Source organism: Engystomops pustulosus, chromosome 2 (assembly GCF_040894005.1).
Source record: "Engystomops pustulosus chromosome 2, aEngPut4.maternal, whole genome shotgun sequence".
Taxonomy (NCBI): Eukaryota; Metazoa; Chordata; class Amphibia; order Anura; family Leptodactylidae; genus Engystomops; species Engystomops pustulosus.
Window position 1 is genome coordinate 51613372 of NC_092412.1, and position 17785 is coordinate 51631156.

At 41.2% G+C, this 17785-nt stretch overlaps 1 protein-coding gene across 1 annotated transcript in view; it reads right to left on the bottom strand.

The window, feature by feature from the left end:
* LOC140117646 (keratin, type II cytoskeletal 80-like) overlaps positions 1–3106 on the bottom strand; it is a 35540-nt gene extending 32434 nt beyond the window's left edge. Inside the window, exon 1 of the mRNA XM_072134574.1 lies at positions 2632–3106. Coding sequence (XP_071990675.1) covers positions 2632–2889 — 258 coding nt within the window. The 5' untranslated portion in view covers positions 2890–3106. The remainder of the gene's footprint in view (positions 1–2631) is intronic.
* Between the last annotated feature and the right edge of the window lie 14679 nt (positions 3107–17785).

Genomic DNA, 17785 nt, shown 5'->3' on the forward strand with positions numbered 1-17785 from the left:
CAACGCAAATGAGGAAAGACCCATTGGAAACAATGGTACAGAGTGCAATGCAAGTTCTGCGCGTCAAAAGCATGCGCAGAACTCGCACGTGAAAAACGCTAGTGTGGAAGGGGTCTTACTTTTTGACCCTTTATGTGGTGTCAGGAAGGAGTTTTTGCCTTGCTGTAAATCAACACTGTAGGATGCCTAATGGAACTATGTCTTTTTAAAACTTTGTAACTTATTGGGGGGGATTTATAAACGGCTTGCGTCACAATTCTGGTGCTTTTGTCTAAAATGCCTTGCGCCACTGTTATCAAGGTTTTTAGACCATTTTTTGGCACTTTCCTGACTCGTCCGATTAAGGGGTGTGACCTTCTGTGAGGTGGACGAGCCCTTGTCAGAAAGCGTCGTGTCTTGTGGGAAATCGTCTGTGCATCTAAAATTCTGGTGCACAGTTTAGCTAGAAACTGGCGGAACCTGAGTAACATTGTTAAATCCCCGCAACTATGTCACTATGTAATTACAACAAAGCAGTGATTGGCTAAAATAACCTTTCAAATAAAACAACAAATTAAGTTATGCATAAAAGTATACAGATTTAGAATACATTTGGGGGTTGCACTACTGGTAACAGCTGAACTATGATATAGTAATACAGTGATTGGATTATTTGTGTAATCCCATTACTCGAATAAGTGAGTGCATATTGAGTATCCTGGATCATAGTAATGATTCATTTTACAGTTCATGGAAAGCAAAAAGCAAACAAGGCAAAGTTGACAAGAAGGCAAAGGAATTAGTCATTTAGTATATCCACAATGGCAAGACATCGAGGGGGAAGTCACCAGGCCCTGCAACTTTTGATTTCCAGAGTTTTTTTCAATGTTTATGTTTTGAAAAGTTGGTATAGCGGACATAGTTTAAGGGGTTTTCCAGGCATCATTTAAAAAAAAAAAATGGTGTGGGATCTGTAAAAACAAGAAACTGTACTTACCTCCCTTCAGCGCTTCAGTCCAGCGGTGTACTTCCTGTCACCGAGGCTCAGAAGTGATGTCATGACCACAGAGTACACCTGCTCCCGATCCTGGCTGTGGTTCGGTGAGGAACACTGCTGGACTGGAGTGCCAGAGGGAGGTAAGTGTAGCTTCTGTAGTTTTTTCAGCCCTCCATACAAGTCTTTTAAAAAAAACATTAACCCCTTCAGCGTTTTAAAACCTGCCCAACATGCCAGAATTACTATGAGGTATCATTCTCTTAGTAATTCTAGTGCAGAATTCATGCACCGAATATTTAAATCTACACCAGGTACAGGTTGGGGTTGATTTCACCTATCAGCTGTTCCAGTTTTGTGTGCACCACAAAAACCAACTTTTTCATGCCTTGTATGCCAAAAGATTGACATACAAGGAGTGATACATTGGGGCGCATTTATTTACCCCGTGCCCGGAGTTCACAGAAAGTGCATTGTCCGACTCCAATGCACTGTGCCACAATTCACTAAGATTGTGCGCCTGATATCCTGCATGTGTCGCTTCCCTGCTCAGGTAAGACAGAGTTCACCATCCTTTTAGTGGTGCATGTTAGGGCTAGGGCTTGCGACACAATTTGAAAGTTCAATCCTGTGCTCAGTCCGAATCAGTCGGATCGTCCGATGGCACGCCCCCTAAATTGTGTGTCATGGAAGCAGCCCAGCTGCACCAAAAAAAAAGGGTCGCGTGCACAATCACAACGCACCCCCTACTTGAATACCTGTGCAAGCCATTTTCCCATTAAAGATAGGGCACAGTCCAAAAAAGTGTGGCGCAAAGCCTAAGTAAATGTGCCCCATTGACTTCCAAAATGTCTCCATTAGAGGGATGATGTGAGTTAGGAGAATTCTATGTGTGTGGAACCTTTTTCACCCTTGATACAGGTGTGAGGATGTTGCTACAACTGGATCATCAGGCATCCACCATTTTGAGTGGTCCAAGTTCCATGGGACACAAGACACCAGGTCAGGACAGACAGCTGTGATTCATGACAAGCCGTGGTAAGGATATAAAGGAAGCATATCAGGAACAGAGTTGCACACAAAACTGGGTTTATGAACACAGAGATTTAATCCCAGGGTCTGGACAACTTGTCAGGAAACCTGAGATATAGGACACTTAAAGCTCAGGCACCTTGCTCTAAATGAAGTTTCCATTTATTACCAGGGGTGTGCAGGTATACCTTCAAATAATACAACTTGACCATACACAATGGCAGCCAAGGAAGGATGGTGGCTATGCGAAAGAGGATGCAGCAGGCCGCAGGAGCAAAAGGAGGAGCAACAGGAAGAAGCTGTGTCCATGTCTCGAAACAAAGGTAACAACAGTGAGCAATGTTTGATAAATTTGTCGCTAATTGTTGCAATGCAGAGTCCAAAAAACTGACTTTAAAAATGTCCTTTATGATAAATCTCCCTCCATGTCTATTACTGTAGGAATTCATCATTGTAAAAAGTCCTTTTATTTCTATGAAAAAAACATTCTATATAGCAATGTATAAAAAATACACAAAGAACTTGTTGCTTCTCTTTACACTTCCTCATTCAATTCTACCCATCCATAGACACAACACGTAGACATGTAGACTCCCATCATCATCTGCCCTACCCTCTGCACTTACCTTGTCTTCGAAGGCGTCCAGTTCTTTGTTGAGCTTTCCCTCTCCATCCTCCAGGTTGAGTGAAGTTTGACAGTCAGAGGAGACTTTCACTTTGGTTTTGAAGGTCTCCTCAATGCTCTGAGAGTAGGACACACTTTTAGTAGAGGATTCTGATGAGTAGGTTTCTGATGAAGGTTTGCTAAAGAACATTGTACGTTCGGTATCTACAGAATCAGGACGCCAAAGGGGCAAGTCATAGGAATGGGTGAAGGAAGCCATTTCGAGCAGAAAGTATACTTGCTGTGAACACCGGTAACACAATCTTTTTTTGTTGACAGAAATCTGTGAGAAGCTCTGATTCCAGAGCGGGAGAACACAGCCTGGGTGTGCCTGACACAGGGAGAGGCTGCAATTACCAGCCGTCTGAAAAATACAGCGAGGTGTCAGCCATTCGGTATGCTAATGTGGCACACACAGGAATCCGTCACATGTGTCCAGAGAAATACACTGATCTATTATATTTAAACACTTTTTATTCCGCAATTTTTCTACATATATTGACTACCTGCCATATATTCTCTTTCTAGGGCACTGAGTACAGAACTGAAGACAATAACTCTCTGTACTTCTGCACGCCAGGACAAGTAGACATAGCTATTTCACAAGAGCCCTAGACATTTTCAGGAGCTGGGATGTAGGATGTAGCTCATGTGTTATTGATACCTGTTCATTTTTGAGTCAAAAAAGAAGTTTACGAACTGATAAAGGCTTAAAGAGATTTTCCATAATTGGTCCACTGGTTCAAGCTGCTGCTATTCCGATTCCATTGTAGAGCATACCGATGGCAAGCCTTTCGTGGGTAGGTTACCTTTCCAACAATCACAGATCTCATCCGTGACAAATGGCAAGCCATTGCCATAGACAAGTCTTTATTTCAGTTGACTCAGATCCAACCATCTGACTTTCCTAGTTCTGTGGGGTTTGACTTGGATTGTTTAGTCCCTGGATGACAAACTCAATTACACTGAGGGCTAATTCTACTTGTAATACTCCACATGTAACATTCATCTCTAAACCATCCCTAAATTCTCCTCTTTCCCAACAAATTAAACCCAAAGGACCCGGATGTTTAAAGGAAACCTACCATGAGGAATCTAATGTCAGAAGTGTATCTGATGGTAGATTCCTCCTGCCTGCCTCTGCCCTAATCTGTAATTTAATACAGATCCAGTACACACCCCAGTGCAGTTAATTTACATATTACTTAAATAAAGTTTTTAACAAGTTAGGTTAGGTTCCAGGATTATTAAAGGACATCTACCATCAGGATCAAGGATTGTAAGTAACATCCTGGTATGTGGCCTCTCTGACAGGATCTGCTCTTATTTTAGCTTCTTATGTCCTAGTTTTCACAAAAAAAGGCTTTTAAAATTATGCAAATGAGCCTGAGGGTCTTCGGGTTCCATAGGTGTTAATGGAGCTCCTCGGCTCATTAGCATAACTAAACTAAAAATCTCTTGAAAACTAAGATGTCTGCCTAATGATAAATATACCCTGCTTGGTACATATGAGATCCACCTCTATACTTATAATTGCATTTTCACCTGATGTTAAAGAGTTGGAACCCTCTATACACAGCAGTGGGGCTGGATTTATCTACAGTAGGTAGAGTCCCCTTAGAGCAAAATCTGGCGGAGGTTCCACTGAATGTAGCCCAGACAGTGATACACATTACTATTCTTAATTATCGTTAATATTTGAAACTTACTCCTACTTGCATGTTAGCTCAGCTGGCACATTGGCATTGGTGTTGGCCTAGCTGTTGACTTTGTTGGCCTGGCTGGTACAGTGGCACTGGCAATGGTACTGACTACTAGTCCTAGTCACCACTCCAGTCCCGTGCGCCACTGCTTGCCTGAGAGTTCTCTCACAGATTGGGCTAAGTGATCAGTGAGGAAATAAATGTAACACTAATCGGCTTGGACTTGGCTGGGAACCAGTTCAGCCAACCACTGGTACAAATGGGATTGGGGGATCAGCTGTCACTCTGTATGCAGCACAGCTCCTGAACACCATGCTGCATGCAGAATGAGATTTAGTATGGATGGGCAAGCTCTCACTGAGGAGCACATGAAGCAAGGTGCTCTTAGAGACAGCTTACAGCTGTGAACCGACTGTCGGACAATGCTGGTGGGGGCCCCGGGCGGGCACCACTGCAGCCCCCTGATAATCCAGCCCTGCACACATTCAACCAGCTTTACTGTATGTTTGTCATGTTATCATCTTCAGGAGTCAGATATAATACATAGAATACATTATAAAGACTAATGAAGGCCCCAAGCCTGACAAAACTGAATGGCTTTGCCATTGTGTAATCCTTTGCTGTTTTATCACAAAAGTGTCATGTATTATGATCATATGATTGCACATAAAGGTTCACTTTAGGACTAAAAAAATTGTATAACAAAGTCCAATAATATTAAAACAACCTGTGAAAAATAGTCTTATGTAACCCAAAAATAGCACCAAGAGAGTCGGGTCTTGTATAGGTCTTGGTCAGAAACTGACAATAATACAAAACATTTATTTAAGAAAAATAGTTTTCATTGTGCTAAAGTAGTAAAAAAAATTACTGTGGTATAAATACCATTGTAAATATATTTTCTGGTTGACTACAGTTAAGGCAATAGGAAATATGAACACTTCCTGTTAACAGTATTAAACCAGAAAGTAAATTTATAATTATATTTATACTTGATGGTGAATGGTACAAAGTTTATAGTATCAAAAACAATGGTGAAATATTTGTGTACCTATCCCCCATAAAAAGTTTAGAAAATGACCCCAATATGGTGCAATGTCCGAACTATATAATTTCTCCACGGTTTTAAGCAAAACAAGCAAACAAGCCAAATCAACTTGAGAAAGGACCATTTTAGACCCAGAAACCCAGGAACCTTTGCTGTTCCAGTTCTTGTATAATGGTTTCTTGGGTGATCCCTGCTTTCTGTATTCAACTAATTTTCATCAGCTATTGTTGAAGCAGGATGAAGCTTCAGTAATGCCATATAGTCTTTAGAAGGAAGGGCTGGAGATTATAAGATTACACCAACAAAAAGATAAAATGTTTACATCTCCAACTCATTCTCAACATATTGAGTTAATGCAGAACTCATCCCATCAAGTAGAGGCATATCCCATTTATACAGTCCAGCCGCCTCCTATTACATTGTACATTTCTGTTATTAAACAAGACTCTTACATAGGGTGGAACAGGTCCCAATTCTTAATCTGTGCTGTGGAGGTTATTATCTTGGCCATGCCCATTACTCCTATGCTATAGTTTACCTCCTCCTCAAATTATAATTCTTTGTGTCTCTTTATGATTATCACAGAACACAGTGGAGTCTTTGACAGTACAGGCGGTCCCCTACTTGAGAACACTCAACTTACATACGACCCATAGTTACAAACGGACCTTTGGATATTGGTAATTTATTGTACTTTAGTCCTAGGCTACAATAAACAGCTGAAACAGTTATCAAATGTGCCTGTAATGAAGCTTTAGTGTTAATATTGACAACCCAACATTTTTAAAATCCAATTGTCACAGAGACCCAAAAAGTTCTTGCTGGGATTACAATGATAAAATATACAGTTCCGACTTACATACAAACTCAACTTAAGAACAAACCTACAGACCCCATCTTGTATGTAACCCGGGGACTGCCTGTACATTCATATTGAAAGATAGAATTATAGAGAAATGTTGATTCTATTGAATATTTTAATATGCATTCAATATTTGTAAATAAGGTGAACTATGTTATAGATTGGTCTGAAGTGCCTCAGTGCCTCTTAGGAGCCATAATATTGACTAGGTTCCATTCTAGAACATCATCAGGACCCGTCAAACTCAGGACCCCAGCTAGCCTCCGTGTCAATATGAAGGATCAGCGGCTTGCTGGGGTTGTGAATTTGTATTTAGGGGAGATATGCTCGATGCCTATGCTGTAGATGCTAGATGTTTGCAAACTGATATTTTATTTTTTATAAAAGTCTCTCCTAATTCATTACACAAATAAAATAATGTAGTGTAAAATAGTATCTACAAAGTCATAAGAATAAAATTACATACATAAAAATTGGATCTAGCGGGTCCATCGGATGTAAATGTATATTGAAATTAAGTAAAATAAAACAAGATAAAATAGCAGAACCAGATATTGAACTCCGCCCCAGATGTCCTTATTTATGTCGGTGAGTTCAAGATAAATTTGTACAGCCAGACATGGCAATGATGGATGGTATAGGTTCAGTTGCCCAGGTATAACCAGATTTACAATGCAAACGTATTGTGACTGTTATATTATTTATAAATATACTGGATATATAATCAGTGTTTTAGTCAGCATTTAAAGTGTAACCCCAATTTCATCATGATTGTCATAAGTGATTCCCCTTTTCAAAATAAACAGAACGATGCCCATATTGTGTTGCTCATCCTTTTGTTGCCAGAGTTATGGCATTTCATTTTATGAAGCTACTTGTCAAAGATCTGCTCCAGCAGCAGTGAAGTGGGCGGAGACTAAACTCTTTCTGTCTTTGACCTAAAGCTAATTCAATAAGCTGCCCTCACTTCCCCTCACTTCCCATGATACTTTGTGTTTTTCCATGAAGTAACTCCAGTGAGAAGTAACTCAGCAGTATCTGAAAGTATATCCACTGAGCTCTGCATGTGCATATTTACAGAATCTATATAGTAACTAGCCTTGCAGCTTCCATCACATGGAGAAGCATGCAGCATGTAATAATTAGTAGAAACAGCAGTCAAGTAGTTAAATTAAGTGTAAAGTCAGTGCTGTGTGTCTAGAGAGAAGACGGTGGAGGGGGCTCTGCAGAGGAGTACATGCTACAGCTTGAAGTGCAGAGAGAGACAGAGAATGTTATGTATCATCACAGACAGAGGTGGGGTATGATATGGAACAGAGGTGTCATTCTACCTGGCTATTCTTTGCAAGAGGCATCTGCATTCACAGATCTGCACAGACACAAAGCTCGCCTGCTAGCTACACAGACAGAGCATCACATGACCTCTTCCTCCCTATAAAGTGAGAAGGAAGCAGCAGCCCCACCTTTCCAGCAGTTAGTATCTTGCTTACACATGATTCTATCTCACAGACATAAGCAGCACAGCCAGGAGAGACAGCTACTACAGGCACGGGCTTCACTGAGCAGGATAGCAAAGAAACTACTGGACATAGGCTATGAAAGTTATGCAAATATGCAAAGTTCCTCTACATCCTAAGATCTATTGATTTGGGGAAACAAAATATCAGAGCTGCAATTTAAAGGAAATCTGTGTAACAATATCATTGTTTCTTCAAAGCACTGCTCAGCACCCATACAGTAGTGTGGTGCATTTTTTCCTTTAAAGGACATCATACCACCAGGATGAAGGATTGTAAACCAAGCACACTGATATACTGGTGTGCGCACCCTCTGGCAGGTTCCGTTATTCTTTTAGCTTTGTATGCCCCGGTTTAAAAAAAAAAAAAAAAAGCTTTTAAAATTATGCAGAAGAGCCTGTGGGCCTTTGCATAGTTTTTGAAAGCCTTTTTTTTCATTTTCTTCAAGCACTTATCAGTAAACGTTGTTATAAAACTAACTTTTAAGGATTAAAACCAGAAAGCATGTAATTGCATGGAGTTGATATATTTCCTATTCCGCTTCTTATGACACAAAGGCTGGAAGAAGCTCATATAGCACGAAACAGCCATTGACTCAGTATAGGCTTCCAGCATGTCCTCCCTTCCACATTTTTACCATGTCTCCTGTTTGTAAGTATATATATACTTTATCCATTCGTCCAGTCCCTACCCCCGTAACATAATGCTGCCACCACCATGTTTGACTGTTAGAATTGTATTTGGCAGGTGATGTGCAGTGCCTGGTTTTTGCTGAGAATCAACACTGAAAAGTTCAATCTTCATCTCATCAGACCAGAGAATCTTATTTCTCATAGTCCAGAAGTGTGTTTTTTTTGCAGGCTACATTTCAGCTTTTTTCTGTCAGGATTGGGTGCAGAGTGTACATTAATAAGCAAAAAAAGAACTTTTTTGATCTTACCAATTGGCTGCAAGAAACAAAGAGAGTAAAAATGAAAGGGGTCTAAATACTTTCCGTACCCACTGTATATTATCCCCTATAATCACCTCTTTGCATGTTCTGTCTCTTTATAAGAAAACCTGCATAGCTAGACGTGGACTCATTTTGGGACAGATGTCATTGTTTAATGAAGCTAAGTAGCGATCATCCATGAGCGTCTGAATGAGTAAGTCAATTTTATACATGGTCATTGTGTCTTATTAATTATGATATTAAAGTTAGCAGTCAGTGACTTGTGTGGATGACTGAGAATTTTTTATTTAGTTTTATACCTATGCCTGTCATATGCACTGTATGTGAGTCAGTCAGATGTATTGTGTAAAACGGGTGACTACATGATCTTACTAACCAAGTTAAGTGATTACTCCATTGTTGGCTGTGAACCACTGTGGCAATGTATAGAGAACACTTTTCTAGGAAACAAAAGACTCTCTTATTTACATGGGTCCTTCCTCTGGCAAGTAGATGTATAGCCCAGGAATGAATTGAATTGCCCCTTAATGTCTAGGCCAGTGATGGCGAACCTTTTAGGTACTGAGTGCCAAAACTACAAGCAAAAAAAGATATTTTCACAAAGTGTCAAATGGCACCCTGATTACACTAGAGAAAGAAAGAGAAATTTGAATTGTTTTGTAAAGTCCTCTTAACAGGATGAATTATGGGTCCGGAGAAGAGGCTACAATGATAATCAAGCTCTGTCCATACCTCCTGGATTCAGGTCTTGAGTCCTGAATGTTGACCTTTGTGCTGGGCGATGGCCTGGGTGCCGAATGAGAGGGCTCCGTTCCACCTCTGGCACCTGTGCCATAGGTTCGCCACCACTGGTCTAGGCTGTGTGCACATAACTGTATTGAGGGCCGTGATCTGGCAGCACTATTGAGGTCTATTACACCCGGTCACGTGACCTAACCGGGCGTCTGTGCCACAAATTATGGAGCAAGTCCTATCTCTATCCTTATTTCGGTGTGACCACTCTGCCTTTTATGCAGAGGGATAGACGAGCAGTTCTCAGCCCCCTCACGTCTCCCACCGACTTTACCCGGTATATGGCCCAGGTAAAGCACACGGTCGTGCACATTTAGCCTTATTAGAACAATAATCTCCTCTCTACAAGAAGATGAGACGTCACTGTCACTTATATTTTGACAGGAGTTTAAGAAAAATAAACATTGACCTGTTTTTGGATGACATCATCCCATAGTTTGCACAAGCCAGAGGCTGCATGAGCTCATGTAGGGAAACCACATCGGTACATTGTGAAAGATTAACTTCAGATCACACATTTACAAAACAGAAATTCTGGAGAATTGTTTGTTAAAAACCTGGAGTTGCAAAGTGCAAACTGTACATTGGACATTATCAAAGGGTCACTTTGATAAACAAATAAATACATATTGTACATGGGATTTTTTTTTTTTCTTTAGATCAGGGATAAATGAATTAATGAACATGTGTGAAACACTTAAAGGGTTAACAAGCTTGTTTTTTCATACATTAAGAGGTGTATTTATTATAATGGGATAATTTATGGGGGTTTATTATTACTTATTACTCTCAAAGTCTCATAAAGCTGAGCAGGTCCCTCTAAATATAGGTTTTGGCGATTTTCATAAAAATGTGAAAAATTGCACCTAAAATTCTAAGCCCCATAACATTCTGGAACATTCTGAGCCTTATGTATGATCGTGTCTTTTTTTCTTGTGATACATGTTTAGTTTTTCCTTTCCTGGCAGGTGCAACTTTTGGACACATGGAGAAAAAAACATTCAGAAATAAAGATACATATCCCCCAATGTGTGACAGGAAAGCATTCTCAAAATCCACTGGATATTTTAAAGCATCTGAAGGTTTTAACCACTTACAGTGACACAAGGCAGATTTTAAAAATTGGGCTTGGTCCAAAAGGGGTCCTTAAGGGGTTAAAGATCATCTTAATTACGGAAAGTATTCAGAACCCTTTAACCACTTCACGCTATACCCGACACAGAGCTATGAAGGGTGATTGAAGAGGGCTCACAGGCTTGGCCCTCTTCATACAGAGCTGGGCTTTGCCGCATAATGCAGCAAAGACCCATCGCTATCACCCGTGGTCGGCAAAGTCGCCGGCGGCACTTAAAACATGCCATGCCATGTTTCTTCGGTTCGGCTCTCCCCTGAAAGTCATCAGGGGCGCAGACCTGAGGCTGAATGGTTTCTGCAGATGGCTCATTGCAATGAATCATATGCAAAAAGCATTGCAGTATATGTTAGGAACAATCGCACCATCTAGCATCAGAAGATGGCGACATTTTTTTAAAATTTTTTGTACACATTATATGTATACATTATCTATAAACATAACTAGAAAAGAGTACAAGAAATTATCTGAACAATTCAAGTACAGACAGGCACTTTACCATAGTAATGTGCAGATTTAACTGGAATTATCTATATTTACACATGATTGACATTAATTGGTCTTTTAAAAATCTGGTCTATTCCTCTGTAATCTCTTTATTTGTAAAATAATTACTGTGATGACATATACTACACAAGCCACACGGGATTCTTATAAAGAATAGCACTTTATGGAGAGAGTGGGTAAGATGACAACCTAAAACAAAACATAAAACACGTAAATATATAATCCACAGAAATCAAAGAGCAACTTTCTGTTTTCACATTATTTGAAAATAGGCTGATACCTCCCTTTTCTTTTTATTCCTTGTTGCAACTACAGATATTTATTATTAAAATAAATAGTTTAACAGCCTGTGAAGCTAAAGCATGAAGGAGCTCTGGTAACAGCTTCAATACTGAAGCCTGATCACAGCGGCATTTCCCAGCATCCTCCACAGGGACCTGCTCTTCCGCCAGCCTAGAAATCCTCTGTTATCACTCAGCAATGACTATGTAGAGAAGAAATGGCCCCAGGACCCATTAATTGATGTCCAAGATGGCGGTGATCATCAGGAGGGTAGGCCTCCCTCCCCCAGAGCTTTGCTCTGCGGCCCAAATTTCACATCTAGTAGGGCTGAGGATAATCAGGATGCCCTGATGCAAATACCAGCCACAGACAAAGTCATGACAGAAATTGCAATAACAAATGCTAGGTGCACTCAGGCATTCATTTCACATGGACATTACTTCACTTTGAAACCCATCTCTGTGGAGCTGGCACAAACGGGAACCATAGTTAACCAGATAGATAGATAAATGAGTTTGGAGTTTGGAGAAATTGCATAATGCCTTCATTGATGCCTATTACGAGTTCGAATCTGAGGTGGAGCACATCCACAGTAAATTAGCAGACCGGGAAGACAGGTCACTTTGCAATAACATTAAGTTCCTTGCCATCCTGATTCTGGTTGCACAGAGAAACCTAGCGAAGTACCTGCAAGGCCTAATGCTGGATGACTCAACCCCCCGTGATGTCCTTGCCCGGATCCATTTCTACACTACCAAAGAGAAGCTAATGGAGATAGGTTGTAAGCATCATCTACTCCCAGCACTATTCCAGGAGGTTGCACTGTATATTGATCTATCTGCCGCTACCTTGTGAGTCTGTCGACAACTCACCCCCATCACAGACGTTTTTAGGGATAACCAACTGCCATATAAGTGGGAATTTCCAGTTCCAAAATAAAAAAATCAACATTATCAGGACTAGAGATGAGCGAGCACTAAAATGCTCGGGGGCTCGTTATTCGAGACAAACTTTTCCCGATGCTCGAGTGCTCGTCTCGAATAACGAGCCTCATTGAAGTCAATGGGAGACTCAAACATTTTTCAAGGGGACCAAGGCTCTGCACAGGGAAGCTTGGCCAAACACCTGGGAACCTCAGAAAAGGATGGAAACACCACGGAAATGGACAGGAAACAGCAGGGGCAGCATGCATGGATGCCTCTGAGGCTGCATAATCGCACCATTATGCCAAAATTATGGGCAACAGCATGGCCATGACAGAGTGACAGAATGAAGCTAGATAGCATCTAAAACATCCAATAATTGACCCTGACACTATAGGGGACGGCATGCAGAGGCAGCGGCAGCAGCGGAAGGCTAGAGAGTGGCATGGCGACATACCCTAAATGGACTCAGGCTTCACCAAAGGAGGTGAGCAAGAAGCGCTGAAATGATTTCCTATGTGAACAAAAGGTTGACGGTATATTTAGTCGATAACACAGCATGGTGGCGACATAGTGACCAAGTTCCATAATGTATCTGGTGACACACCCGAAAAATGAGCCTGACACAGCTCGTTTGATAAGGGGACAACATGTGGAGGCAGCCATGGAGACGACTTCCATGATTAAGAGTGACAGTATGGGGAATCATATTGCGCTGCTATGATTGCAACTTCAGGTCTCCAGCATGGCGGCGACAGATGGGCCGAGTTCCACTATGTATCTGGTGAAACACCTGAAAATTCTGGAAGCAATGCTTATATATAAGGGCTTTATATGCTCCATGGAAGCAATGCTCATATATAAGGATGTTATATGCTCCATGGAAGCAATGCTTATATATACGGGCGTTATATGCTCCATGGAAGCAATGCTTATATATAAGGGTGTTATATGCTCCATGGAAGCAATGCTTATATATACGGGCGTTATATGCTCCATGGAAGCAATGCTCATATATAAGGATGTTATATGCTCCATGGAAGCAATGCTTATATATACGGGCGTTATATGCTCCATGGAAGCAATGCTTATATTTAAGGGTGTTATATGCTCCATGGAAGCAATGCTCATATATAAGGATGTTATATGCTCCATGGAAGCAATGCTTATATATACGGGCGTTATATGCTCCATGGAAGCAATGCTTATATATAAGGGTGTTATATGCTCCATGGAAGCAATGCTTATATATAAGGATGTTATATGCTCCATGGAAGCAATGCTTATATATAAGGATGTTATATGCTCCATGGAAGCAATGCTTATATATAAGGGCGTTATTTACTCCATGGAAGCAATGCTTATATATAAGGATGTTATATGCTCCATGGAAGCAATGCTTATATATAAGGGCGTTATATGCTCCATGGAAGCAATGCTTATATATAAGGGTGTTATATGCTCCATGGAAGCAATGCTCATATATAAGGGCGTTATATGCTCCATGGAAGCAATGCTTATATATAAGGGTGTTATATGCTCCATGGAAGCAATGCTTATATATAAGGGCGTTAAATGCTCCATAGAAGCAATGCTTATATATAAGGTCGTTATATACTCCATGGAAGCAATGCTTATATATAAGGGCATTATATGCTCCATGGAAGCAATGCTTATATATAAGGGTGTTATATGCTCCATGGAAGCAATGCTTATATATAAGGGCATTATATGCTCCATGGAAGCAATGCTTAAATATAAGGGCGTTATATGCTCCATGGAAGCAATGCTCATATATAAGGGCATTATATGCTCCATGGAAGCAATGCTTATATATAAGGGTGTTATATGCTCCATGGAAGCAATGCTTATATATAAGGGCATTATATGCTCCATGGAAGCAATGCTTATATATAAGGGTGTTATATGCTCCATGGAAGCAATGCTTATATATAAGGGCGTTAAATGCTCCATGGAAGCAATGCTTATATATAAGGTCGTTATATACTCCATGGAAGCAATGCTTATATATAAGGGCATTATATGCTCCATGGAAGCAATGCTTATATATAAGGGTGTTATATGCTCCATGGAAGCAATGCTTATATATAAGGGCATTATATGCTCCATGGAAGCAATGCTTAAATATAAGGGCGTTATATGCTCCATGGAAGCAATGCTCATATATAAGGGTGTTATATGCTCCATGGAAGCAATGCTTATATATAAGGGTGTTATATACTGCATGGAAGCAATTAGAGATGAGCGAGCACTAAAATGCTCGGGTGCTCGTTATTCGAGACAAACTTTTCCCGATGCTCGAGTGCTCGTCTCGAATAACGAACCCCATTGAAGTCAATGGGAGACTCGAGCATTTTTCAAGGGGACCAAGGCTCTGCACAGGGAAGCTTGGCCAAACACCTGGGAACCTCAGAAAAGGATGGAAACACCACGGAAATGGACAGGAAACAGCAGGGGCAGCATGCATGGATGCCTCTGAGGCTGCTTAATCGCACCATTATGCCAAAATTATGGGCAACAGCATGGCCATGACAGAGTGACCGAATGAGGCTAGATAGCATCTAAAACATGCAATAATTGACCCTGACACTATAGGGGACGGCATGCAGAGGCAGTGGCAGCAGCGGCAGGCTAGAGAGTGTCATGGCAACATACCCTAAATGGACTCAGGCTTCAAACCAATGGGTGGCAGAGAGGAACCAAAGAAGGTGAGCAAGAAGCGCTGAAATGATTTCCTATGTGAGCAAAAGGTTGACGGTATATTTAGTCGATAACACAGCATGGTGGCGACATAGTGACCAAGTTCCATAACGTATCTGGTGAAACACCCGAAAAATGAGCCTGACACAGCTCTTTTGATAAGGGGACGACATGTGGAGGCAGCCAAGGAGACGACTTCCATGATTAAGAGCGACAGTATGGGGCATCCATATCGCGCTGCTATGATTGCAACTTCAGGTCTCCAGCATGGCGGCGACAGATGGGCCGAGTTCCACTATGTATCTGGTGAAACACCTGAAAATTCTGCCTGACACAGCTCGTTTAATAAGGGGATGATGTGCTGCATATCCTCTCGTGCTCCAGCGTCTGGGGTATAGAGAGTTGAAAGTTGCGCATAGAGACATTGGTGGATGCTGTGGAGGATCGTGGAGGCAAAATGGACAGGAAACAGCAGGGGCAGCATGCATGGATGCCTCTGAGGCTGCCTAATCTTGGGATGGAGCTGGCGGTCCGAGCTTTCGCCTGTCCAAGCCCCTGTCTCTCGGCTCCTCGCCACCCAAAATGGGCCTGGGGGCCAGAAGCGTTTACTTTGAAAAAATTATTATTTTCAAAGCAGGCGGGGTCATTTGAATATTTCACCTAGGAATAATGGAATAGCATAGCGGTTCTATTTTTAATTGTTTTTTCGTAAATGGTTCCATGATTAAGAGCCACAGTATAGGGCATCCATATTGCGCTGCTATGATTGCAACTTCAGGTCTCCAGCATGGCGGCGACAGATGGGCCGAGTTCCATTATGTATCTGGTGAAATACCCGAAAATTCTGCCTGACACAGCTCGTTTGATAAGGGGACGATGTATGGAGGCAGTAAAGTAGTAGTAGATTAAAGGTGCTGCAGTTAAAACTATGGTAGTTGGATTTTGGGATGGAGCTGGTGGTCCGCTGCCAGGCGAGCTTTCGCCTGTCCAAGCCCCTGTCTCTCGGCTCCTCCCCAAACAGCACTTCTAAGAACCCTTTGTATAAGATCAAGTGTAGTAGCGTTCTTATAAGTTTGGGTTATGGCGGGTGAGGGGAATGTAAACAGATGCGCAAGAAGCGCTGAAATAATATCGGTAAATGATAAAAGTTTGCCAGTATATTTTGTGGATAACACAGCAGAGTGGCGACAAAGTTAACAAGTTTGATGTGGAAGCCATGAAAACAACCCAAAATTCTGCCTCACACAGCTCATTTGCTAAGGGGATGCAATGCTCATATATAAGGATGTTATATGCTCCATGGAAGCAATGCTTATATATACGGGCGTTATATGCTCCATGGAAGCAATGCTTATATATAAGGGTGTTATATGCTCCATGGAAGCAATGCTTATATATAAGGATGTTATATGCTCCATGGAAGCAATGCTTATATATAAGGATGTTATATGCTCCATGGAAGCAATGCTTATATATAAGGGCGTTATTTACTCCATGGAAGCAATGCTTATATATAAGGATGTTATATGCTCCATGGAAGCAATGCTTATATATAAGGGCGTTATATGCTCCATGGAAGCAATGCTTATATATAAGGGTGTTATATGCTCCATGGAAGCAATGCTCATATATAAGGGCGTTATATGCTCCATGGAAGCAATGCTTATATATAAGGGTGTTATATGCTCCATGGAAGCAATGCTTATATATAAGGGCGTTAAATGCTCCATAGAAGCAATGCTTATATATAAGGTCGTTATATACTCCATGGAAGCAATGCTTATATATAAGGGCATTATATGCTCCATGGAAGCAATGCTTATATATAAGGGTGTTATATGCTCCATGGAAGCAATGCTTATATATAAGGGCATTATATGCTCCATGGAAGCAATGCTTAAATATAAGGGCGTTATATGCTCCATGGAAGCAATGCTCATATATAAGGGCATTATATGCTCCATGGAAGCAATGCTTATATATAAGGGTGTTATATGCTCCATGGAAGCAATTCTTATATATAAGGGCATTATATGCTCCATGGAAGCAATGCTTATATATAAGGGTGTTATATGCTCCATGGAAGCAATGCTTATATATAAGGGCGTTAAATGCTCCATGGAAGCAATGCTTATATATAAGGTCGTTATATACTCCATGGAAGCAATGCTTATATATAAGGGCATTATATGCTCCATGGAAGCAATGCTTATATATAAGGGTGTTATATGCTCCATGGAAGCAATGCTTATATATAAGGGCATTATATGCTCCATGGAAGCAATGCTTAAATATAAGGGCGTTATATGCTCCATGGAAGCAATGCTCATATATAAGGGTGTTATATGCTCCATGGAAGCAATGCTTATATATAAGGGCGTTATATGCTGCATGGAAGCAATTAGAGATGAGCGAGCACTAAAATGCTCGGGTGCTCGTTATTCGAGACAAACTTTTCCCGATGCTCGAGTGCTCGTCTCGAATAACGAACCCCATTGAAGTCAATGGGAGACTCGAGCATTTTTCAAGGGGACCAAGGCTCTGCACAGGGAAGCTTGGCCAAACACCTGGGAACCTCAGAAAAGGATGGAAACACCACGGAAATGGACAGGAAACAGCAGGGGCAGCATGCATGGATGCCTCTGAGGCTGCTTAATCGCACCATTATGCCAAAATT